Below are 26869 nucleotides of genomic sequence, written 5' to 3' on the forward strand. Positions count from 1 at the left end.
CATGCTTCGATTTACACACACACACACCCACGCACTAACTCCCTAATCTGTCTAAGCCGCGTCCCTAATCACATCCCTCAGCACAGTGTCATTCATAGATAGATCTGCAATTATTTCAATATGCGCTATGCGCGTGCACACACACACATGGTGTAAGCGGGTAGTGAGGACCAACAGCATAGTTTCAACCTGTTGTTGTCTAGTTGCATCATATCATACATTCCTGAAGGGGGGAGGAGGGGGGGGAGCAAGAAAAGAGGGAAGAGAGATGGAAGCAAAGGGGCCCTAGAGAGGCCATGTGACCTCTTCATTTGCTCCATTTTTTATCTCCGACCCTGTCCTCTATCCTTCTTTCGATCTCCAACCTTCTTTCTATCTATCCCAACCCTCTATCCTTATATCTATTCTCATCCCTATATCCTTCTATCTATCTCCGACCCGCTATCCTTCTATCCCTGACCCTCTATCCTTCTATCTATCTCTGACCCGCTATCCTTCTATCTATCCGTGACCCTCTATCCTTCTATCTATCCCCACTCCTCTATCCTTCTATCTATCTCTGACCTGCTATCCTTCTATATATCTATCTCTGACCCGCTATCCTTCTATCTATCTCTGACCCGCTATCCTTCTATCTATCTCTGACCCGCTATCCTTCTATATATCTATCTCTGACCCTCTATCCTTCTATCTATCTCTGACCCTCTATCCTTCTATCTATCTCTGACCCTCTATCCTCTATCCTTCTATCTCTGACCCTCTATCCTTCTATCTATCTCTGACCCTCTATCCTATCTATCTCTGACACTCTATCCTTCTATCTATCTCTGACCCTCTATCCTTCTATCTATCTCTGACCCTCTATCCTTCTATCTATCTCTGACCCTCTATCCTTCGATATATTAAATTCAAGGGGCTTTATTGGCATGGGAAACATGTGTTAACATTGCCAAAGGAAGTGAGGTAGATAATATACAAAAGTGAAATAAACAATAAAAATGTACAGTAAACATTACACACAGATAAGTTTCAAAACAATAAAGACATTACAAATGTCACATGTATATATACAGTGCTGTAACAATGCACAAATGGTTAAAGTACACAAGGGAAAATAAATAAGCATAAATATGGGTTGTATTTACAATGGTGTTTGTTCTTCACTGGTTGCCCTTTTCTTGTGGCAGGTCACATATCTTGCTGCTGTGATGGCACACTGTGGAATTTCACCCAGTAGATATGGGAGTTTATCAAATTTGAGTTTGTTTTCAAATTATTTGTAGATCTGTATAATCTGAGGGAAATATGTGTCTCTAATATGGTCATACATTGGGCAGGAGGTTAGGAAGTGCAGCTCAGTTTCCACCTCATTTTGTGGGCAGTGTGCACATAGCCTGTCTTCTCTTGAGAGCCATGTCTGCCTACGGCGGCCTTTCTCAATAGCAAGGCTATGCTCACTGAGTCTGTACATAGTCAGAGCTTTCCTTAAGTTTGGGTCAGTCACAGTGGTCAGGTATTCTGCCACTGTGTACTCTCTGTTCTAGTTTGCTCCATTTTGTTGTTAATTTTTTCCAATGTGTCAAGTAATTATCTTTTTGTTTTGCTTGGGTCTAATTGTGCTGTTGTCCTGGGGCTCTGTGGGGTGTGTTTGTGTTTGTGAACAGAGCCCCAGGACCAGCTTGCTTAGGGGACTCTTCTCCAGATTCATCTCTCTGTAGGTGATGGCTTTGATATGGAAGGTTTGGGAATCGCTTCCTTTTAGGTGGTTGTAGAATTTAACGGCTCTTTTCTTGATTTTGATCATTAGTGGGTATCGGCCTAATTCTGCTCTGCATGCATTATTTGGTGTTCTACGTTAAACACGGAGGATATTTTTGCAGAATTCTGCATGCAGTGTCTCAATTTGGTGTTTGTCCCATTTTGTGAAGTCTTGGTTGGTGAGCGGACCCCAGACCTCACAACCATAAAGGGCAATGGGCTCTATGACTGATTCAAGTATTTTTAGTCCGATCCTAATGGGTATGTTGAATTTTGTGTTCCTTTTGATGGCATTGAATGCCCTTCTTGCCTTGTCTCTCAGATCGTTCACAGCTTTGTGGAAGTTACCTGTGGCGCTGATGTTTAGGTATGTATAGTTTTTTGTGTGCTCTAGGGCAATGGTGTCTAGATGATATTTCTATTTGTGGTCCTGGCGACTGGACCTTTTTTGGAACACCATTATTTTGTTCTTACTGAGATTTACTGTCAGGGCCCAGGTCTGGCAGCATCTGTGCAGAATATCTCGGTGCTGCTGTAGACCCTCCTTGGTTGGTGACAGAAGCACCAAATCATCAGCAAACAGTAGACATTTGACTTCAGATTCTAGTAGGGTGAGGCTGGGTGCTGCAGACTTTTCTAGTGCCCACGCCAATTCCTTGATATACAGTGCCTTGCGAAAGTATTCGGCCCCCTTGAACTTTGCGACCTTTTGCCACATTTCAGGCTTCAAACATAAAGATATAAAACTGTATTTTTTTGTGAAGAATCAACAACAAGTGGGACACAATCATGAAGTGGAACGACATTTATTGGATATTTCAAACTTTTTTAACAAATCAAAAACTGAAAAATTGGGCGTGCAAAATTATTCAGCCCCCTTAAGTTAATACTTTGTAGCGCCACCTTTTGCTGCGATTACAGCTGTAAGTCGCTTGGGGTATGTCTCTATCAGTTTTGCACATCGAGAGACTGAAATTTTTCCCCATTCCTCCTTGCAAAACAGCTCGAGCTCAGTGAGGTTGGATGGAGAGCATTTGTGAACAGCAGTTTTCAGTTCTTTCCACAGATTCTCGATTGGATTCAGGTCTGGACTTTGACTTGGCCATTCTAATACCTGGATATGTTTATTTTTAAACCATTCCATTGTAGATTTTGCTTTATGTTTTGGATCATTGTCTTGTTGGAAGACAAATCTCCGTCCCAGTCTCAGGTCTTTTGCAGACTCCATCAGGTTTTCTTCCAGAATGGTCCTGTATTTGGCTCCATCCATCTTCCCATCAATTTTAACCATCTTCCCTGTCCCTGCTGAAGAAAAGCAGGCCCAAACCATGATGCTGCCACCACCATGTTTGACAGTGGGGATGGTGTGTTCAGGGTGATGAGCTGTGTTGCTTTTACGCCAAACATAACGTTTTGCATTGTTGCCAAAAAGTTCAATTTTGGTTTCATCTGGCCGGAGCACCTTCTTCCACATGTTTGGTGTGTCTCCCAGGTGGCTTGTGGCAAACTTTAAACTACACTTTTTATGGAAAGCTTTAAGAAATGGCTTTCTTCTTGCCACTCTTCCATAAAGGCCAGATTTGTGCAATATACGACTGATTGTTGTCCTATGGACAGAGTCTCCCACCTCAGCTGTAGATCTCTGCAGTTCATCCAGAGTGATCATGGGCCTCTTGGCTGCATCTCTGATCAGTCTTCTCCTTGTATGAGCTGAAAGTTTAGAGGGAGGGCCAGGTCTTGGTAGATTTGCAGTGGTCTGATACTCCTTCCATTTGAATATTATCGCTTGCACAGTGCTCCTTGGGATGTTTAAAGCTTGGGAAATCTTTTTGTATCCAAATCCAGCTTTAAACTTCTTCACAACAGTATCTCGGACCTGCCTGGTGTGTTCCTTGTTCTTCATGATGCTCTCTGCGCTTTTAACGGACCTCTGAGACTATCACAGTGCAGGTGCATTTATACGGAGACTTGATTACACACAGGTGCATTGTATTTATCATCATTAGTCATTTAGGTCAACATTGGATCATTCAGAGATCCTCACTGAACTTCTGGAGAGAGTTTGCTGCACTGAAAGTAAAGGGGCTGAATAATTTTGCACGCCCAATTTTTCAGTTTTTGATTTGTTAAAAAAGTTTGAAATATCCAATAAATGTCGTTCCACTTCATGATTGTGTCCCACTTGTTGTTGATTCTTCACAAAAAAATTGAGTTTTATATATTTATGTTTGAAGCCTGAAATGTGGCAAAAGGTTGCAATTTCAAGGGGGCCAAATACTTTCGCAAGGCACTGTATATGTTGAAGAGGGTGGGGCTTAAGCTGCATCCCTGTCTTACCCCACGGCCCTGGGGAAGAAATGTGTGTTTTTTTTTTCAATTTTAACCGCACACTTGTTGTTTGTGTTCATGGATTTGATAATGTTGTATGTTTTACCCCCAAAACCACTTTCCATCAATTTGTATAGCAGAGCCTCATGCCAAATTGAGTCTAAGGTTTTTTGAAATCAACAAAGCATGAGAAGACTTAGCCTTTGTTTTGGTTTGTTTGGTTGTCAATTAGGGTGTGCAGGGTGAATACATGGTCTGTTGTACGATAAAAAGCCAATTTGACATTTGCTCAGTATAGTTTTACCGTTTTGGAAACTTTAGAGTGTTTTCTATCCTAAGCTGTCAATTATATGCTTATTCTAGCATCTTGTCCTAACAAAATATCCTGTTTACTTTGGGTACGTTATTTTTCCAATAATGAAAATACTGCCCCCTAGTCACAAAAGTAGTCTACAGTACTGCTGCCAAGAGATGAGCTATATGTGTACCTTGACAATGTACATACCCAGCGTGCGACAGAGCTGCAGGAGTTGTGACCCATTTTTGTTGGTTATGTTGTCATAGTTGTGCCTTGGGATCATATGGGGGAGGGAATGCTGTCATCTCCAGGCAGGTGTTTGTCCCCCTGTGTGCTGAGGGTGTCAGGTTCTTGGCCAGTTCTGGCATTTAGGTCGCCACAGACTAGTACATGTCCCTGGGCCTGGAAAGGATTGAGGTCTGGGCATAGGTCTGATCTGAGGGGGCCTAAATGGGGTGTGGGCATGGTTGACGTGGGGGGGTGTTGATTGGTTGGGGTGGGCGTGTGGATGTGGCTGGGAGTGCTGTGGTCTGGATTAGAGGTCGACCGATTATGATTTTTTAATACCGATACCGATTTTTGGAGGGCCAAAAAAGCCGATACCGATTAATCGTCCGATTTCTTTGATTTGTTTATTATTTTAACTTAATATAATACATCAATAAAATAAATTTAGCCTCAAGTAAATAATAAAACAACAAAGTGTTGGAGAAGAAAGTAAAAGTGCAATATGTGCCATGTAAGAAAGCTAACGTTTCAGTTCCTTGCTCAGACCATGAGAACATATGAAAGCTTGTGGTTCCTTTTAACATCAGTCTTCAATATTCCCAGGTAAGAAGTTTTAGGTTGTAGTTATTATAGGAATTATAGGACTATTTCCCTCTATACCATTTGTATTTCATTAACCTTTGACTATTGGATGTTCTTATAGGCATTTTAGTATTGCCAGTGTAACAGTATAGCTCGAACCAGCAACACGACGACAACAGCCACCATCGAAGCAGCGTTACCCATGCAGAGCAAGGGGAACAACTACTAAAAGGCTCATAGCGAGCGACGTTTGAACCTCTATTAGCGCGCGCTAACTAGCTAGCCATTTCACTTCGGTTACACCAGCCTCATCTCGGGAGTTGATAGGCTTGAAGTCATAAACAGCGCAATGCTTGATGCACAACGAAGAGCTGCTGGCAAAACGCTCGAAAGTGCAGTTTGAATGAATGTTTACGCGCCTGCTTCTGCCCACCACCGCTCAGTCAGATACTTAGATATTTGTATGCTTGTATGCTCAGTCAGATTATATGCAACGCAGGACACGCTAGATAATATCTAGTAATATCATCAACCATGTGTAGTTAACTAGTGATTATGATTGATTGTTTTTTATAAGTTTAATGCTAGCTAGCAACTTACCTTGGCTTACTGCATTCGTGTAACAGGCAGTCTCCTTGTGGAGTGCAGAGAGAGAGGCAGGTGGTTATTGCGTTGAACAATAAACTGTAAGGTTGCAAGATTGGATCCCTTGAGCTGACAAGGTGAAAATCTGTCGTTCTGCCCCTGAATGAGGCAGTTAACCCACCATTCCTAGGCCGTCATTGAAAATAAGAATGTGTTCTTAACTGACTTGCCTAGTTAAATAAAGGTATAAATTAAAAAATGAATTACCTGCTGTATTGTGGAAGTCTTTTCGTGGTAGCAGGGTGGAGATAACCACTTGTGCGTTTGGGGAAGTAGAAGAAGCTTTTTCAATATCTCCCTTCAGTGCTGTGGCCACACTTTCCTGCTGTGCTCTCAGGTTGTTTGTGCCTGTGTGTATTATTATGTGGCTAGGTGAACCTAGTTGGTCCTCAGACAGAAGGTCTAGGGCGCGCTGGGTGTTTGGAAGCAAATCTCTATCTCCGACCCTCTATCCTTCTATATATCTCCGACCCTCTATCCTTCTATCTATCTCTGACCCTCTATCCTTCTATCTATCTCTATCCTTCTATCTCCAACCCTCTATCATTCTATCTATCTCTGACCCTCTATCCTTCTATCTATCCCTGACCCTCTATCCTTCTATCTATCCCTGACCCTCTATCCCTCTATCTATCTCTGACCCTCTATCCTTCTATCTATCTCCGACCCTCTATCCTTCTATCTATCTCTGACCCTCTATCCTTCTATCTATCTCGGACCCTCTATCCTTCTATCTATCCCTGACCCTCTATCCTTCTATCTATCTCTGACCCTCTATCCTTCTATCTATCTCTGACCGTCTATCCTTCTATCTATCCCTGACCCTCTATCCTTCTATCTATCTCCGACCCTCTATCCTTCTATCTATCTCCAACCCTCTATCCTTCTATCTATCTCCGACCCTCTATCCTTCTATCTATCCCTGACCCTCTATCCTTCTATCTATCCCTGACCCATCTCTCTCTCTCTCTCTCTGTTCATCTCTTTATTCTCTTAATTTCTCTGTTCTCTTTCTCATCCCTCTCACTCAACCTCTATTCTCTTCTCCCCCCCAACCCTCTCTCTCTCTGTTCTTTTATCTGGTGTAAACTGTGTATTCAGATTGAGTGGGGGGGGGGGGAGTGGAGACAGACTGGGATGATGCAATGAAGAGGGAGACACTCACACACACACACACACACACACACACACACACACACACACACACACTTGAAATGCTTTACATGGATTTGGGGTAAATGGAAACAAAACATGGCTTACACACACACACACACTGTGTTTTCCCTGTTGGCATACGTCGGATGGGTCAATGAAGGCTTGTAGTTTATCTATAGCTTACGGGTGTATTTATTGTTCTGTGTCTATAATTTTCTCCAGTCCAGCCAGAGACATGGCATCCAGAACACATGGAGAAATCTTGACCCTGAACTGTGATGAATCTTGATCCTGAACTGTGATAAATTGGCAGTAGTTCACCCATTACTAACATCAATGGTGGAACCAATTCATGTTTGTTTTTTAATGTTTCAACCCATGTTTATCACGGGTATTACGTAGCAATGATAATGTATGTGAGAACTGAACTTTAGTTAAAGACAATGATGGAATACCAAGAGTACAACACAATGTACAGTATTGTAGCTTGCACATTAGAACCCCTGTAACCAGGCTTGTCATCCATTATTTATAGGTTATTCACACTGTTTCCTACCAAATAGTCAGTGTCGTCTGAGGTGTGGTAACCAGCTCAGAGAGGGTCTGCTGCGGCTCAGGAGAAATACCTCAACCACACTACAGTTAGTTAGCATGAGAACATAATGAACTGTCTATGTCATTGTAGAGCTAGATAAGAAGTCAGGCAGGAAGCCAAGTCTGCATGTACCACACGGAACACACCATTGTTCCGAAGGTTCTACATAATCCGTGTCATTCCATGCCTTTCATGTGAAAAAGGAACAAATATGGCCATGCCTTTTTGAACAGTAGATTGTTTGATATGACACATTGTATCTGAAAACAATGAATACCTCTAAGATGAAGCTCATGAGAATTATGATGATGATCATTGTCTGTGACTGTCTCTGCCTGGCTACACTCGCTGTGTGTGTAGGGTTGAGCGGTATGGAGATGTTCATAGTGTTTCTGTACCATACCGAGGTATATGGTATTACTGGAAGTGCACACAAGGGGCGCTATGTATACTGAACAAAAAATATAAAAGCAACAATTTCAAGGATTTGACAGAGTTCATATAAGGAAATCAGGCAATTATAAATGAATGAATTAGGCCCTAATCTATGGATTTCACATGACTGGGTATACAGATATGCATCTGTTGATTACAGATACACTATATATACACAAGTATATGTACACCCCTTCAAATGAGTGCATTATGCTATTTCAGCCACACACATTGCTGACAGGTGTATAAAATCGAGCACACAACCATGCAAACTCAATAGACAAACATTGGCAGTAAAATGGGCTTACTGAAGAGCTCAGTGACTTTCAACATGGCACCGTCATAGGATGCCACCTTTCCAGCAAGTCAGTATATCAAATTCCTGCCCTGCTAGCACTGCCCCGGTAAACTGTAAGTCATTTTATTGTGAAGTGGAAACGTCTAGGAGCAACAACAGCTCAGCCGCGAGGTTGTAGGCTACATAAGATCACAGAACGGGACCACCGAGTACTGATGGGTGCAGAAACGGTCTGTCTTCGAACTCACTACCGAGTTCCAAACTGCCTCTGGAAGCAACGTCAGCACAACAACTGTTTGTCTGGGTTTGGAAATGCCGCCATTGGACTCCGGAGTAATGAATCACACTTCACCTGGATTTGACAGAAACCATGAGAATGCTACCTGCCCCAATGCATACTGCCAACTGTCAGATTTGGTGGAGGAGGAATAATGATCAGTGGCTATTTTTCATAGTTCGGGCTAGGCCTCTTAACGCTACAGCATACATTCTAGACGATTCTGGCCTTCCAACTTTGTGGCAACAGTTTGGGGAAGGCCATTTCCTGTTTCAGTATGACAATGCCCTTGTGCAAAAAGTGAGGTCCATACAGGAATGTTTTGTCGATCGGTGTGTAAGAACTTGACAGGCCTGCGCAGAGCCCTGACCTCAACCCCATCGAACACCTTCGGGATGAATTGGAATGCTGACTGCGAGCCAGGCCTAATCGCCCAACATCAGTGCCCGACCTCACTAATGCTCTTTTGGCTGAATGGAAGCAAGTCCCCTCAGCAATGTTCCAACATCTAGTGGAAAGCCTTCCCAGAAGAGTGGAGTCTGTTATAGCAGCAAAAGGGGGACCAACTCCATAATGATGCTCATAATTTTGGAATCGGATGTTCGATGAGCAGGTGTCTACATACATTTGGTCATGTAGTGTACCTTTAAAAAAAAAAGTAGGGTTGTGAACCTTTCAGTATCTGGTGTGACCACCTTTTGCCTCATGCATAAAGTTGATTAGGTTGTTGATTGTGACGTGGAATGATTTCCCACTCCTCTTCAATGGCTGTGCAAAGTTGCTGGATATTGGTGGGAACTGGAACACGCTGTCGTACACATCCCAAACATGCTCAATGGGTGACATGTCTGGTGAGTATGCAGGCCATGGAAGAACTGGGACATTTTCAGCTTCTAGGAATTGTGTACAGATCCTTGTGACATTGGGCCGTGAATTATCATGCTGAAACATGAGGTGAGGCCGGCGGATGAATGGCACGACAATGGGCCTCAGGATCTCGTCACAGTATCTCTGTGCATTCAAATTGCCATTGATAAAATGTAATTGTGTTCGTTGTCTGTAGCTTATAACTGGCCATACCATAACCCCACTGCCACCATGGGGCACTCTGTTCACAATGCTGACATCAGTAAACCGCTCGCCCGCACAACGCATTACACATTGTCTGCGGTTGTGAGGCCGGTTGGACATACTGCCAAATTCTCTAAAACAATGTTAGAAGCGCCTTATGGTAGTTTAAATTCTCTGGCAACAACTCTGGTGGACATTCCTGCAATCAGCATGCCAATTGCACGCTCCCTCAACTTGAGACATCTGTGTCATCATGTTGTGACAAAACTGCACATTTTAGTGGCCTTTATTGTTCCCCGCACAAGGTGCACCTGTGGAATGATACATTCTGATTAATCAGCTTCTTGATGTGCCACACCTGTCAGGTGGATGGTTTATATTGGCAAGCAGAAACGCTCGCTTACAGGGATGTAAACAAATTTGTGCACAACATTTGAGAGAAGTAAGCTTTTTGTGAAAAATTCTGGTATTTTATTTCAGCTCATGGAACATGGGACCACTTTATATGTTGTATGTATGTCCTATTTTGTTGCCCGGAATTAAAATTGATTTTTGAGGGGCTTGTATAATTTGTTTTAAACAACATGCCTACCACTTTGAAGATGCAAAAAATAAGACTAAGAAATAAGACAAAAAAAACTGAAAACTTGATTTTGTGTATGTCCATTACATGAAATCCAAATATAATCCAAGTAAATTACAGATTGTAATGCAACAAAATAGGGAAAACACAGAGGTGGGTGAATACTTTTGCAAGGCATTGTCGCTAGAAAGTTACCAAACCATTTAATGCATAGCTAGAGCCCTGAACTAGATATCATTTGATACATCTTAGATTTCTTATAGTTGTAGTTTATAAGCAGTGGCGTAGCATGGACTCAGGCAGCCTCCGCATAAGTTATTCCCATCACAAAAAAAAAATACAAAAAATACTATATCTATATTTAATATTTTTTACGGTATTGGAAATCATATGGTCAGTATTTGGAAATACTCCGTTATACGGTATAAACAGAATATCGAAACAGTATATCGCCCAAGCCTACGTGTGTGTGATCACGTGGCCCTCTCTATTCTCTCTCTGTGTGTTTGTGTGTGGAAGTGATGCACCAATGACTCACAGCGAGCGGCTGCAGCTGTCCTCTCTGTGTGTGTGTGTGTGAGAGTGTGATTTTCTGCATGGTTGAACAGCAGGACGAGATAGTGAGCATGACCGTCTCCTTCCCTTTCCTCTACCCTGCCAACTGTCCACGTGACCAACGCACATACGTTAAATGGTGATGAGTAGGATACGGTTGTAGACAGCGGTTGGTACCGAATCAGGTGTTTTGAGCTGTGTGTATGTTTCTGCATGTTTATCCTGTAGGTCCTGGTTGGTAAATGTCATCTCGAAACGCTCTATTGTCCATTTAGTTGACAAGTCATGTTGTGAAGCGATCATATGAATACACCAAACTGATACACTACATGTCAGCTCTTTGTTGTGTGTTGGCCTTACTCCCTCTCAAACGTGTGCGTTTGTGTTCCATCCAGGTTGCTATGGTGAATGCGGGGCGTGTGGATGAGGAGGAGGAGCTGCAGTGAGGTGGAACACCGCGGTAACCACGGTACCGTCTAGCACCCACCCGCCCACCCACCATGCCCTCGTCCACGCGGAAGGGAGTGCCAAAGGACCCGGAACAGGCCGACCTCTTCTTCAAAGATGACCCAGAGGAAGTCTTCTGTGACCTCCACGAGATCGGCCATGGCAGCTTCGGGGCTGTCTACTTTGTACGTGAACTGAGATCCTGACGTATACAGGTTCTGGGTGGGAGACGTGCACATCAACTTAGCTCTAGTGCCGCTCCAGATAGGAGGCTAGTAGTGATAAAGTAATAGTAGGGGTTATACTCTTGAAAGAGTAGCATTGGCTCTACTATTACACAGAACTAGCTGGCATGGCTAGAGTATACTCTATTCATTTTGTGGTTGATGTTAGTCTGTGGCTATGTCAGAGTCCAGGGACAAGATCACACACTTTCTCAAGGTTGTCTGATATTAACTCTCTGCTGCCATTTCCGTTAAGTTTCTATGCTGCGTTTCTTTATCTGGTTGTCACTAATGACACAAAGCCTTTGATTCTAAAGCAACGCTGGGAGAGAGAGGACGAGTCTGCCAGCACCAATCCCTCCATCCTTCTCCTCATCACTTCCCTCTACCCCTCTACTCCCTTCTCTCTACCTCCTTCCCTCTATCCCTCTCCTCCCTTCTCTCCTCCCTTCTCCCTCCTCCCTTCCCTCTACCCCTCTCCTCCTTTCTCTCTACCTCCTTCCCTCTCCTCCCTTCTACCCCCTTCCCTCTACCCCTCTCCTCCCTTCTCTCTCCCCCTTCCCTCTACCCCTCTCCTCCCTTATCTCTCCCCCTCTCCTCCCTTCTCTCTCCCCCTTCCCTCTACCCCTCTCCTCCCTTTTCTCTCCCCCTTCCCTCTACCCCTCTCCTCCATTCCCTCTCCCCCTTCCCTCTACCCCTCTCCTCCCTTCTCTCTCCCCCTTCCCTCTACCCCTCTCCTCCCTTCTCTCTACCCCTCTCCTCCCTTCTCTCTCCTCCCTTCCCTCTACCCCTCTCCTCCCCTCCAATCCCCTCCTCCCTTCTCTCTCCTCCCTTCCCTCTACCCCTCCCTTCCATCTACCCCTCTCCTCCCTTCCCTCTACCTCTCTCCTCCCTTTTCTCTTCTCAACCTCCATTCACCTTTCCTCCTCCAACTCCTCCTCCATTCACCTACCCATCCCTCTCCTCCCCATCCCTCTCCTACTCTCTCCTTCGCATCCCTCTCCTCTCCTCCCCTCCCCTCCCTCAGCCTCTCCAGATTCAAGGCTGGTGGAGAAAAGGCACACTCGGAAGCCTTTCCTTCTAAGATAGCTGTTTTGTGGGTTATGTGGCGAGGACATCTGGCGATGGATGGGTGGATAGATAGTAGGGCATTACTACTACATAGAATCCAGTCATTTTCACACAAGGCTACAGGACTCAATGTCAGCCTAGCAGTCTGGCTGATATGGCTTACTATAGAGTCCTGGTGCCTTTTTATTGTCTCCCTTGACACTGTTCTTTTGATAGTAGTGCAGGATATTTTACTGGACCTGGGTTGGCAGGCATTACTGCTCTTCTGAGTCCAGTCATCGACCAGACAAGGCTACAGAAATAGAATTACAACAATGTACTGTTATTTTAAAGCGGCAATCTGAGATTTGAAAAACAACAGAGGTCAATGGCTATGTATCATTCATTTAAAAGTCCAGAAATGCATGTGCCAATCCCAGATGAACCCTTTTAAGTGTTCCAGTCAAAAAAATATTTTATCCTGTTCTAGTAATTAAATTTTTATGGCAAAAGTACCATGTCACCAAACCCCACTGCATGAGGATGAGGTGGTCAGTCTGTCTAGCTGATGTGCCTGACTATGATGAAATCCTTGTGCCTTTATTGTGGTCATTGACACACTTCTCTACCCAGCTGTCTGTGATCCACAATAATAGTTTATTGAGAGTTTTAGCTAGTTTTACAGGGATTTTTCTGCCATTGAAATTATTGGGCTGGCCAACAATGTTTTTTTCAGGTCGCTTCAATCCAAACAGTATAAAAAAATAAAATGCTTTCAGTGTAAACTTCAATGTCTTAAAACAAATATAACATACAGTGCATATGGAAAATATTCAGACCCCTTGACCTGTTCCACGTTTTTGTTACATTAGTCTTATTCTAAAATGGATTTTAAAAAATCCTCATCAATCTACACACAATACCCCATAAAGACAAAGCAATAACTGTTTTTGCTAATTTATTAAAAATTTTAAACGGAAATATCACATTTACGTAAGTTTTCAGACCATTTACTCAGTACTTTGTTGAAGCACATTTGGCAGCAATTCTTGTCTGGATTACAGCATTGAGTCTTCTTGGATATGATGCTAAAGCTTGGCACACCTGTATTTGGGGAGTTTAAATATTATGGGGTTTTCTGTGTAGATTGCTGAGTTAAAAATAAAAAAATCCAGTTAAGAATAAAGCTGTAATGTAACAACATGTGGAAAAAGTCAAGGGGTCTATATACTTTCCAAAGGCACTATATGTAGAAAATCTATCAGAACTAACAATCACCAAAATAAGAGCTAGACAGTCAAGGAGAATTGCAAAGTCCAAAAACAATGAATATAGCAGTATATACACTACTGTTCAAAAGTTTGGGGTCACTTAGAGAAATGTCCTTGTTTTTGAAATAAAAACAAGTTTTTAGTTGGTTCATAAATTTTCAATTTTTTTATTTTACCTTTATTTAACTAGGCAAGTCAGTAAAGAACAAATTCTTATTTTCAATGACTGCCTAGGAACAGTAGGTTAACTGCCTGTTCAGGGGCAGAACAACAGATTTGTACCTTCTCAGCTCAGGGATTTGAACTTGCAACCTTCCGGTTACTAGTCCAACGCTCTAACCACTAGGCTACCCGGCTATGCAGTGTAGACATTGTTAATGTTATAAATGACTATTGTAGCTGGAAACGGCAGATTTCTTATGAAATTTCTACATAGGCGTACAGAGGCCCATTATCAGCAACCATCTCTCCTGTGTTACAATGGCACGTTGTGTTAGCTAATCCAAGTTTATCATTTTAAAAGGCTAATTGATCATTATAAAACCCTTTTGCATTTATGTTAGCACAGCTGAAAACTGTTGTCTGATTAAAGAAGCAATAAAACTGGTCTTCTTTAGACTAGTTGAGTATCTGGAGCATCAGAATTTGTTGGTTCGATTACAGGCTCAAAATGGCCAGAAACAAAGGACTTTCTTCTGAAACTCTTCAGTCTATTCTTGTTCTGAGAACTGAAGGCTATTCAATGCGAGAAATTGCCAAGAAACGGAAGATCTTGTACAACGCTGTGTACTACTCCCTTCACAGAACAGAGCAAACTGTCTCTAACCAGAATAGAAAGAGGAGTGGGAGGCCCCGGTGCACAACAGAGCAAGTACATTAGTGTCTAGTTTGAGAAACAGACGCCTCACAAGTCCTCAACTGGCAGCTTTATTAAATAGTAGGTATTCCATAAAGAATCTGCCGTTTCCAGCTACAATAGTAATTTACAACATTAATAATGTCTACACTGTAATTCTGATCAATTTTGTTATTTTAATGGACCAAAAAATGTGCTTTTCTTTCAAAACAAGGACATTTGTAAGTGACCCCAAACTTTTGAACGGTAGTGTCATTTAATCTAATTTTTGAGAAAAATAACCACATAAGCCATGGCAAAATGCATAGGAAATGATCTTTAAAACTGCAAACATTTCTCTCAGCTCCATGGAGAAATGTGTAGAATTGCAGGAATTTGGCTTAAATTCAAATATTTCTCTACACCGCCAAGAGGGGGGCCTCTAAAATGTTCTCTAAAATTCAGCCATGCCGAGGGGCAGAGACTGTAATGACGTTCTTACTGTGTGTAGATGGGCCACCAGCAGGTTAAGTACTGTACCTAGCTTCTAGCTGAAGAACAGCCTGTTTCCTCTATGCTCATATCTCAACTCGAGGGAGTTTCCTGTGATGTTAAAATCTGTACTTTCGTATTTGTTCAGTAACTCCTTAAGTGGAGATGTCAATGAAGAGAGACAGTTGATTATTGTTTCCAGTTTGTTCTCATTTGACCCAGAGTCATCAGTCAGTTTGTTAGGTACACCCATCTAGTACCTGATCGGACTACCTTTTTCCTCCAGAACAGCCTGAATTCTTTGGGGCGTGGAAACATTTCTCAAATGGTATCCAGGGACCTAACTTGTGCCAGGAAAACACTCCCCACACCATTACACCATCAAGACCAGCATGTATTGTTGACACCAGGCAGGATGGGGCCATGGACTCATGCTGCTTATGCCCAATCTAGACTCTGCCATCAGCATGAAGCAACAAGCACCAGGCAATGTTTTTCCACTTTTCAATTGTCCAGTGTTGGTGATCATGTGCCCACTGGAGCTGCTTCTTCTTGTTTTTAGCTGATATGAATAAACCCCGGTGTGGTTGTCCTGTGCATAAGCCCATCCGTGACAAGGACCGACGAGTAATGTGTTTCCGAGATGCCGTTTTGCACACCACTGTTGTACTGTGCTGTGATTGACCTGTTTGTGGCTGTTAGCGATTCTTCCCATTCTCCTTCAACGTCCATCAAGCAGCTGTTTTGTCCCACAGGACTGCCGCTGACTGGATGTTTTTTGTTTTGTCGCTCCATTCTCAGTAGATCCTAGACACTGTGGAAAAGCACTGGAGGCTACTGGCACTGGTGTGTCTGGCACCAACCATCATACCACGCACAAAGTCACTTAGTTCACTCATTTTTCCCATTTTAACTTTCAGTCAAACAGTTACTGATTGCCTGTCTACTTGCTTTATGTAGCAAGCCACGGTCATGTGACTGTCTTTAGGCGCAAACCATTTTTTTTTATGGGGGTGGTGTACCTAATAAACTGGCTTCTAACTGTATAAAGATGTATCACTATAATTTGACCCATTTGTACCAGCTTTTAGACTCCAACTGGATGCTAGCCAGCTGTCTATGTTTCAGATACTTATTGAATTGAATGTCAAGTGCTCCATTTGGGTTTGCAAATGAATTGACTCTGGCAAGGACTATTCACTTACTACTAGTAATTTACTAAATGTGAACTGCAGCACAATCTGGTTAACAAATGATGGTCGTTCCTAGTGGGTTTTAGTACTGATGACGGCTCTATAAAAGATGAGCCCATATCCGGTATTCATACCACTGTGGTGTATTTATATAGAGATGCCTGTTCTCACATCCACCCTCCCATTCCTCGCTCTCTCGCTCTCTCTCGCTCTCTCTCGCTCTCTCTCTCTGTGTGTGTGTCTCTGTCTCATGCTCTCATTCTCACTCACACCCTCCCGTCTCTCTCTCTCTGTCTCGTTCTCACTCACACCCCCCCCCGTCTCTCTATCTCTCTGTCTCGTTCTCACTCACACCCCCCATCTCTCTCTCTCTCTCTCTCTCTGTCTCGTTCTCACTCACACCCCCCCGTCTCTCTCTCTCTCTGTCTCGTTCTCACTCACACCCCACATCTCTCTCTCTCTGTCGTGTTCTCACTCACACCCCCATCTCTCTCTCTCTCTGTCTCGTTCTCACTCACACCCTCCCTTGTCTCTCTCTCTCTGTCTCGTTCTCACTCACACCCCCCATCTCTCTCTCTCTCTCTCTGTCTCGTTCTCACTCACACCGTCTTGTTCTCACTCACACCCCCCATCTCTCTCTCTCTCTGTCTCGTTCTCACTCACACCCTCCCTTGTCTCTCTCCTATAGGCCAGAAACTCCTACTCCAAAGAGGTGGTGGCCATCAAGAAGATGTCCTACAATGGCAAACAGACCACCGAGGTGAGAGTACAACTCCAACACACATTAAAGTCACTCACTGACTGCTATACTGGCTAAACCAACCAGCCAACTCACTCTGAAGTCACTCATTGACTGCTACCCTGGCCAAACCAACCAGCCAACTCACGCTGAAGTCACTCATTGGCTGCTATCCTGGCCAAACCAACCAGCCAACTCACTCTGAAGTCACTCACTGGTTGCTATACTGGCCAAACCGAGTCACTCAGTGTGTCCACTATAACAGTCACATCTAAGGTTAAACATTCCCTGGCCAGCTCTCACTCGCTCAGAAGTCACTCTGACCACAGATGGTCACGTCTCACTTTAAACTCAAACTAGAATGGTCATGCCTCAGGCTTTGAAACGGCACTAACTTACTTGGAACTCATTCCCACTGTCTGCTTTATCAGTCACACCTCAGTCCTTGAAACAGAGGTTCAACTTTCCATGGACAACACTCCTTCCCTATGGACATTAGGATGGTCACAACTCACTATCTTTGAACTCACAACCTGGCCTTTCGAACGGTCACATATCAGGCATTGTAACAGAGGTTCAACATTCCCTGGGATCCACAAGGCCTTGTGTTGACATTTATGTTAGGATTGGGGTCAAAGGTTAAGTTCAAACTCCTCTCTTGTGTAATTGTAACTGACCTATCCATAAACTCCTTCTCTCCCTCTCCTTCCTTTTCTCCTCAGAAATGGCAGGACATCATCAAGGAGGTCAAGTTTTTGGAGCAGCTGCACCACCCAAACACCATTGAGTATAAAGGCTGCTACTTGAAAGATAACACTGCCTGGGTCAGTGGACTGTGGCAGAGCTGCATCAATTTCAATTCAGTTCTATAGTCTTTATTAGCATGGGAAACATATGTTTACATTGCCAAAGCAAGTGAAATAGATAATAAACATATGTTTACATTGCCAAAGCAAGTGAAATAGATAATAAACATATGTTTACATTGCCAAAGCAAGTGAAATAGATAATAAACATATGTTTACATTGCCAAAGCAAGTGAAATAGATAATAAACATATGTTTACATTGCCAAAGCAAGTGAAATAGATAATAAACATATGTTTACATTGCCAAAGCAAGTGAAATAGATAATAAACATATGTTTACATTGCCAAAGCAAGTGAAATAGATAATAAACATATGTTTACATTGCCAAAGCAAGTGAAATAGATAATAAACATATGTTTACATTGCCAAAGCAAGTGAAATAGATAATAAACATATGTTTACATTGCCAAAGCAAGTGAAATAGATAATAAACATATGTTTACATTGCCAAAGCAAGTGAAATAGATAATAAACATATGTTTACATTGCCAAAGCAAGTGAAATAGATAATAAACATATGTTTACATTGCCAAAGCAAGTGAAATAGATAATAAACATATGTTTACATTGCCAAAGCAAGTGAAATAGATAATAAACATATGTTTACATTGCCAAAGCAAGTGAAATAGATAATAAACATGTGTTTACATTGCCAAAGCAAGTGAAATAGATAATAAACATATGTTTACATTGCCAAAGCAAGTGAAATAGATAATAAACATATGTTTACATTGCCAAAGCAAGTGAAATAGATAATAAACATATGTTTACATTGCCAAAGCAAGTGAAATAGATAATAAACATATGTTTACATTGCCAAAGCAAGTGAAATAGATAATAAACATATGTTTACATTGCCAAAGCAAGTGAAATAGATAATAAACATATGTTTACATTGCCAAAGCAAGTGAAATAGATAATAAACAACAAAATTGAACAGTAAATATTGCACTCTTAAAATAGAGACATTTCAAATGTTATATTATGTCTCTATACAGTGTTGTAATGATGTGCAAATGGTTAAAGTACAAAGGGAAAATAAATAAACATAAATATGGGTTGTATTTACAATGGTGTTTGTTCTTCACCGATTGGCCTTTTCTTGTGGCAATAGGTCACAAATCTTGCTGCTGTGATGGCACACTGTGGTATTTCACGCAGTAGATATGGGAGTTAATCAACATTTGATTTGCTTTCAAATTCTATCTGGGTCTGTGTTATCTGAGTGAAATATGTGTCTTTAATATGGTCATACATTGGGGAGGAGGTTAGGAAGTGCAGCTTCCACCTCATTTTGTGGGCAGGCTCTCTCTCTTTCTCTCCACCATTCTTTCACACATTGTTTCTCTTCACTCTTTCAATTTTATGTTATTAACTTCTGACCTCTGACCTTTCTCTCTGTCTCTTCCAGCTGGTGATGGAGTACTGCCTAGGCTCCGCATCAGATTTACTAGAGGGTGAGTAGTGCACACACACACAGCTCATCCAAAGAACATTTTTGGCTACAAAATCCAAACACAACGAAAATAGCTGGATGCTTTCGGAGCATGTGCTCAATGAATCTATTAAAACCTGTTGTAACTACCCATCCCGTGTCCGCGATCGTTGTCATCATCTGACACTAATTAGCATAACGCAACGGACATAAATATTACTAGAAAATATTCCTATTCATGAAATCACAAGTGAAATATATTGAAACACAGCTTAGCCTGTTGTTAATCACCCTGTCATCTCAGATTTTGAAAATATGCTTTACAGCCAAAGCAAGACAAGCATTTGTATAAGTTTATCGATAGCCTATCATAGCATTATGTCCAGCTAGCAGTAGGCACCTTGGTCACGAAATTCAGAAAAGCAATCAAATTATATAATTTACCTTTGATGAGCTTCGGATGTTTTCACTCACGAGACTCCCAGTTAGATAGCAAATGTTACTTTTTTCCAAAAATATTATTTTTGTAGGCGAAATAGCTCCGTTTGTTCTTCACGTTTGGCTGAGAAATCGACCGGAAATTGCGGTCACGAAATTCCAAATTAGCTCCATAATATCGACAGAAACATGGCAAACGTTGTTTATAATCAATCCTCAAGGTGTTTTTCAAATATCTATTTGATAATATATCAACTGGGACAGTTGGCTTTTCAGTAGGACCGAGAGGAAAAATGGCTACCTCTGTATTTTACGCAGGAATCACTCTGAGAGCCATCAGGTGACCACTTACGCAATATAGTCGCTTGCGCTCATTCTTCAACATAAATGCGTGAAACTACGTCAAAATGCTGTAGACACCTTGGGGAATACGTAGAAAAAGGAATCTGGTTGATAGCCCATTCTCTGCTCAATAGAGATGCATTGGAACGCAGAGCTTTCAAAACTTGAGTCACTTCCGGATTAGATTTTTTTTCCATAAAGTCCATCATTGATGTCACAATAGCCACTTGTTGTTAGCATGTTCAGCCCAGTAATCCATCTTCATGAGGCGTGAGCACTTCGTCCAGACAAAAACTCAAAGTTTCGTTACAGGTCGTAGAAACAAGTCAAATGATATATGGAATCAATCTTTAGGATGTTTTTAACATAAAACATCAATAATGTTCCAACCGGAGAATTCCTATGTCTGAAGAAAAGCACTGGAATGAGAGTTAACTCTGTCGGGAGCCTGAGACACTCTGCCAGACCACTGACTCAAACAGCTCTCATGAGCCCCTGCTTTATAGTATAATCCTCAAACCAGTTTCTAAAGACGGTTGACATCTAGTGGAAGCCGTAGGAAGTGCAACATAACCAATATCCCACTGTATCTTCAATAGGGGCTGAGTTGAAAAACTACAAACCTCAGATATCCCACTTCTCAGGTTTTTGCCTGCCATATGAGTTCTGTTATACTCACAGACATCATTCAAACAGTTTTAGAAACTTTCTATCCAATAATAATAATAGTATTGCATATATTAGCACCTGGGACAGAGTAGGAGGCAGTTTACTCTGGGCACGCTATTCATCCAAAAGTGAAAATGCTGCCCCCTATCAAAAAAGGTTAAACACTGTTTCCCATACTTGTTCAATGAACCATAAACAATTAATGAACATGCACCTGTGGAACGGTCGTTAAGACACCAACAGCTTACAGACGGTAGTCAATTAAGGTCACAGTTATGAAAACTTAGGACACTAAAAAGGCCTTTCTACTGACTCTGAAAAACACCAAAGAAAGATGCCCAGGGTCCCTACTCATCTGTGTGAACATGCCTTAGGCATGCTGCAAGGAGGCATGAGGACTGCAGATGTGGCCAGGGCAATAAATTGCAATGTCCATACTGTGAGACGCCGAAGACAGCACTACAGGAAGACAGGACGGACAGCTGATTGTCCTGGCAGTGGCAGACCACATGTAACAACACCTGCACAGGATCGGTACATCCAAACATCACACCTGCGGGACAGGTACAGGATGGCAACAACAACTGCCCGAGTTACATCAGGAATGCACAATCCCTCCATCAGTGCTCAGACTCTCTGCAATAGGCTGAGAGAGGCTGGACTGAGGGCTTGTAGGCCTGTTGTAAAGGCAGGTCCTCACCAAACATCACATCACCGACAACAACGTCAGTGCTCTTCACTGACGAGTCGTGGTTTTGTCTCACCAGGGTGATGGTCGGATTCACGTGTATCTTACAAGGAATGAGCGTTACACCAAGGCCTGTACTCTGGAGGGGGATCGATTTGCAGGTGGAGGGTCCGTCATGGTCTGGGGGCGGTGTGTCACCGCATCATCGGACTGAGCTTGTTGTCATTACAGGCAATCTCAACGCTGTGCGTTACAGGGAAGACATCCTCCTCCCTCGTGTGGTACCCTTCCTGCCGGCTCATCCTGACATGACCCTCCAGCATGACAATGCCACCAGCCATACTGCTCGTTCTGTGTGGGATTTCCTGCAAGACAGGAATGTCAGTGTTCTGCCATTGCCAGCAAAGAGCCCGGATCTCAATCCCATTGAGCACATCTGGGACCTGTTGGATCGGAGGATGAGGGCTAGGGCCATTCCCTCAAGAAATGTCTGGGAATTTGCAGGTGCCTTGGTGGAAGAGTGGGGTAACATCTCACAGCAAGAACTGGCAAATCTGGTGCAGTCCATGAGGAGGAGATGCACTGCAGTACTTAATGCAGCTGGTGGCCACACCAGATACTGACTGATACTTTTGATTTGACCCCCTCTTTGTTCAGGGACACATTATTCAATTTCTGTTAGTCACATGTCTGTGGAACTTGTTCAGTTTGTCTGTTGAATCTTGTTATGTTCATACAAATATTTACACATGTTAAGTTTGCTGAAAATAAACACAGTTGACAGTGAGAGGACATTTCTTTTTTTGCTGAGTTTATATATATATCTATCTCTCTCTCTCTCTCTCTCTATATATATATATATATATATAGCACTTGTGTTTGTGTCCCATCCTGGCTGTCATGGATATCATTTTAAACAACCATGGTGGTGTGTGTGTGTGTGAAGTGCTGTTGAAAGTTCTCCACTGTAGTTCCACTTTGCCATTTGACTCCTTGGCAAGGCTTCGCTCTACTAGCCTGGTTCCAGATCTGTTTGCTCTGTCTTAACACCTCTCTATAGTCATTACGTTAGCAAGATGGCACAAACAGATCTGGGACCAGGCTAAAAGTTTTACCAGAGCCCTGAATGTGTTTTATAACCCTAATATCCCAACCCTTTACCCAATAGGCAGATGCTGTTGGGGTTGTTTGTGGCTGTGTGTAAATCAGGAAGGGCAGATTACTGTACCCTGTGTCTCTAGATAGCTCTGACGGTTTCCCCTTCTGGTTTATTTTTCTATCCTCTCTAGTTCATAAGAAACCGCTCCAAGAGGTTGAAATTGCTGCCATAACCCATGGTGCCTTGCAGGGACTGGCTTACCTACATTCCCGTAATATGATTCACAGGTGAGTGTTTCCACATTTAAAATGTTCCTCGACAACAAAATTTGAACTGATGCTGAGACGATAAGTGGTGTCTGTTTTCAGAGAACTGTATCAGAGCGGTTATATCTGGCAATCCTTATCTCAGTTCCATGTGCATTCCAACAAGCCCTCTTGAACGTCACTAACGGAAAATGGTATTACGCGCTGAAGCCCGCATCATTTTACTACACTCCCATAAAGACACGTGTTACTCTTTTATTATACACAAATAGGATAGGCATCCACTATTACAGTAGTAATTCCCAAGCCCTAAATTCTCTGGCAAGCATTGTTTTACGACACTGATTAAAATGTTTTAAGTTGAGGACAAAATGTCTTAAATAAAAATTATTCCCTACAGAATTTCGTAAATGAATTGTAAGGTTTTATGCCTCAAAAGTAGACTTTACAAGTGTTCTCTCACTGTTTTCTGTGCTCAAGGAAATGTCTTTGTTAATAATCTGGAGTTGTTATTCACAACGTTTCAACCACATTCTTCCTGGAGTTGAGCTCCTGTCATGTGCTTTTTGGATATATATCATAGATAAATAAATAACAAAGAAAGAGAAGTATACTACAAACATATTGTAACACTTTACAGTGTCCGTCTTTATTTGTGCATTCATAAATCCTTTATAAAGGCTGCATAATGTGTCCTAACAATATCCCACCACCCTGACCATGTTGTCCCTTTCTCGCGCTCTCTAGAGATGTAAAAGCTGGAAACATCCTGCTAACAGAGCCTGGCCTGGTCAAACTGGCAGACTTCGGCTCTGCCTCTATAGCTTCTCCTGCCAACTCCTTCGTAGGAACACCTTACTGGTCAGTACCTAACACAACACTAACAACTTACTGGTCAGTACCTAACACAACACTAACACCTTACTGGTCAGTACCTAACACAACACTAACACCTGACTGGTCAGTACCACCACCACAACACTAACACCTTACTGGTCAGTACCTAACACAACACTAACACCTTACTGGTCAGTACCACCACCACAACACTAACACCTTACTGGTCAGTACCACCACCACAACACTAACACCTTACTGGTCAGTACCTAACACAACACTAACACCTTACTGGTCAGTACCTAACACAACACTAACACCTTACTGGTCAGTACCACCACCACAACACTAACACCTTACTGGTCAGTACCACCACCACAACACTAACACCTTACTGGTCAGTACCTAACACAACACTAACACCTTACTGGTCAGTACCACCACCACAACACTAACACCTTACTGGTCAGTACCACCACCACAACACTTAACACCTTACTGGTCAGTACCTAACAACACTAACACCTTACTGGTCAGTACCTAACACAACACTAACACCTTACTGGTCAGTACCTAACACAACACTAACACCTTACTGGTCAGTACCACCACCACAACACTAACACCTTACTGGTCAGTACCACCACCACAACACTAACACCTTACTGGTCAGTACCTAACACAACACTAACACCTTACTGGTCAGTACCACCACCACAACACTAACACCTTACTGGTCAGTACCTAACACAACACTAACACCTTACTGGTCAGTACCTAACACAACACTAACACCTTACTGGTCAGTACCTAACACAACACTAACACCTTACTGGTCAGTACCACCACCACAACACTAACACCTGACTGGTCAGTACCACCACCACAACACTAACACCTTACTGGTCAGTACCTAACACAACACTAACACCTTACTGGTCAGTACCTAACACAACACTAACAACTTACTGGTCAGTACCACCACCACAACACTAACACCTTACTGGTCAGTACCTAACACAACACGAACACCTTACTGGTCAGTACCACCACCACAACACTAACACCTTACTGGTCAGTACCACCACCACAACACTAACACCTTACTGGTCAGTACCTAACACAACACTAACACCTTACTGGTCAGTACCACCACCACAACACTAACACCTTACTGGTCAGTACCTAACACAACACTAACACCTTACTGGTCAGTACCTAACACAACACTAACACCTTACTGGTCAGTACCACCACCACAACACTAACACCTTACTGGTCAGTACCACCACCACAACACTAACACCTGACTGGTCAGTACCACCACCACAACACTAACACCTTACTGGTCAGTACCTAACACAACACTAACACCTTACTGGTCAGTACCACCACCACAACACTAACACCTTACTGGTCAGTACCACCACCACAACACTAACACCTTACTGGTCAGTACCTAACACAACACTAACACCTTACTGGTCAGTACCACCACCACAACACTAACACCTTACTGGTCAGTACCTAACACAACACTAACACCTTACTGGTCAGTACCTAACACAACACTAACACCTTACTGGTCAGTACCACCACCACAACACTAACACCTTACTGGTCAGTACCTAACACAACACTAACACCTTACTGGTCAGTACCACCACCACAACACTAACACCTTACTGGTCAGTACCACCACCACAACACTAACACCTTACTGGTCAGTACCACCACCACAACACTAACACCTTACTGGTCAGTACCTAACACAACACTAACACCTTACTGGTCAGTACCACCACCACAACACTAACACCTGACTGGTCAGTACCACCACCACAACACTAACACCTTACTGGTCAGTACCACCACCACAACACTAACACCTTACTGGTCAGTACCTAACACAACACTAACACCTTACTGGTCAGTACCTAACACAACACTAACACCTTACTGGTCAGTACCACCACCACAACACTAACACCTTACTGGTCAGTACCACCACCACAACACTAACACCTGACTGGTCAGTACCACCACCACAACACTAACACCTTACTGGTCAGTACCTAACACAACACTAACACCTTACTGGTCAGTACCACCACCACAACACTAACACCTGACTGGTCAGTACCACCACCACAACACTAACACCTTACTGGTCAGTACCACCACCACAACACTAACACCTTACTGGTTAGTACCTAACACAACACTAACACCTTACTGGTCAGTACCACCACCACAACACTAACACCTGACTGGTCAGTACCACCACCACAACACTAACACCTGACTGGTCAGTACCACCACCACAACACTAACACCTTACTGGTTAGTACCTAACACAACACTAACACCTTACTGGTCAGTACCACCACAACACTAACACCTTACTGGTCAGTACCACCACCACAACACTAACACCTTACTGGTCAGTACCACCACCACAACACTAACACCTTACTGGTCAGTACCTAACACAACACTAACACCTGATTGGTCAGTACCACCACCACAACACTAACACCTTACTGGTCAGTACCACCACCACAACACTAACACCTTACTGGTCAGTACCTAACACAACACTAACACCTGATTGGTCAGTACCACCACCACAACACTAACACCTTACTGGTCAGTACCACCACCACAACACTAACACCTTACTGGTCAGTACCTAACACAACACTAACACCTTACTGGTCAGTACCTAACACAACACTAACACCTTACTGGTCAGTACCACCACCACAACACTAACACCTTACTGGTCAGTTCCTAACACAACACTAACACCTTACTGGTCAGTACCTAACACAACACTAACACCTTACTGGTCAGTACCTAACACAACACGAACACCTTACTGGTCAGTACCACCACCACAACACTAACACCTGACTGGTCAGTACCTAACACAACACTAACACCTGACTGGTCAGTACCTAACACAACACTAACACCTTACTGGTCAGTACCTAACACAAAACTAACACCTTACTGGTCAGTACCTAACACAACACGAACACCTTACTGGTCAGTACCAGCACCACAACACTAACACCTTACTGGTCAGTACCACCACCACAACACTAACACCTTACTGGTCAGTACCTAACACAACACTAACACCTGATTGGTCAGTACCACCA

The 26869-nt window shown here is 42.9% G+C and overlaps 1 protein-coding gene across 2 annotated transcripts in view; it reads left to right on the forward strand.

The window, feature by feature from the left end:
• The window catches only part of LOC109896189 (serine/threonine-protein kinase TAO3-like), a 152559-nt gene that overhangs the window by 61976 nt on the left and 63714 nt on the right, over positions 1–26869 (forward strand). For both annotated transcript variants that reach the window (XM_031829673.1, XM_031829674.1), the window contains exons 3-8: positions 11204–11440; positions 17009–17080; positions 17782–17883; positions 19340–19385; positions 22790–22886; positions 23613–23726. In XM_031829673.1, the coding sequence (XP_031685533.1) occupies positions 11309–11440; positions 17009–17080; positions 17782–17883; positions 19340–19385; positions 22790–22886; positions 23613–23726 (563 nt within the window). In that variant the 5' untranslated portion in view covers positions 11204–11308. The remainder of the gene's footprint in view (positions 1–11203; positions 11441–17008; positions 17081–17781; positions 17884–19339; positions 19386–22789; positions 22887–23612; positions 23727–26869) is intronic.

This window comes from Oncorhynchus kisutch, linkage group LG8 (genome assembly GCF_002021735.2).
Source record: "Oncorhynchus kisutch isolate 150728-3 linkage group LG8, Okis_V2, whole genome shotgun sequence".
In the NCBI taxonomy this organism is placed as follows: Eukaryota; Metazoa; Chordata; class Actinopteri; order Salmoniformes; family Salmonidae; genus Oncorhynchus; species Oncorhynchus kisutch.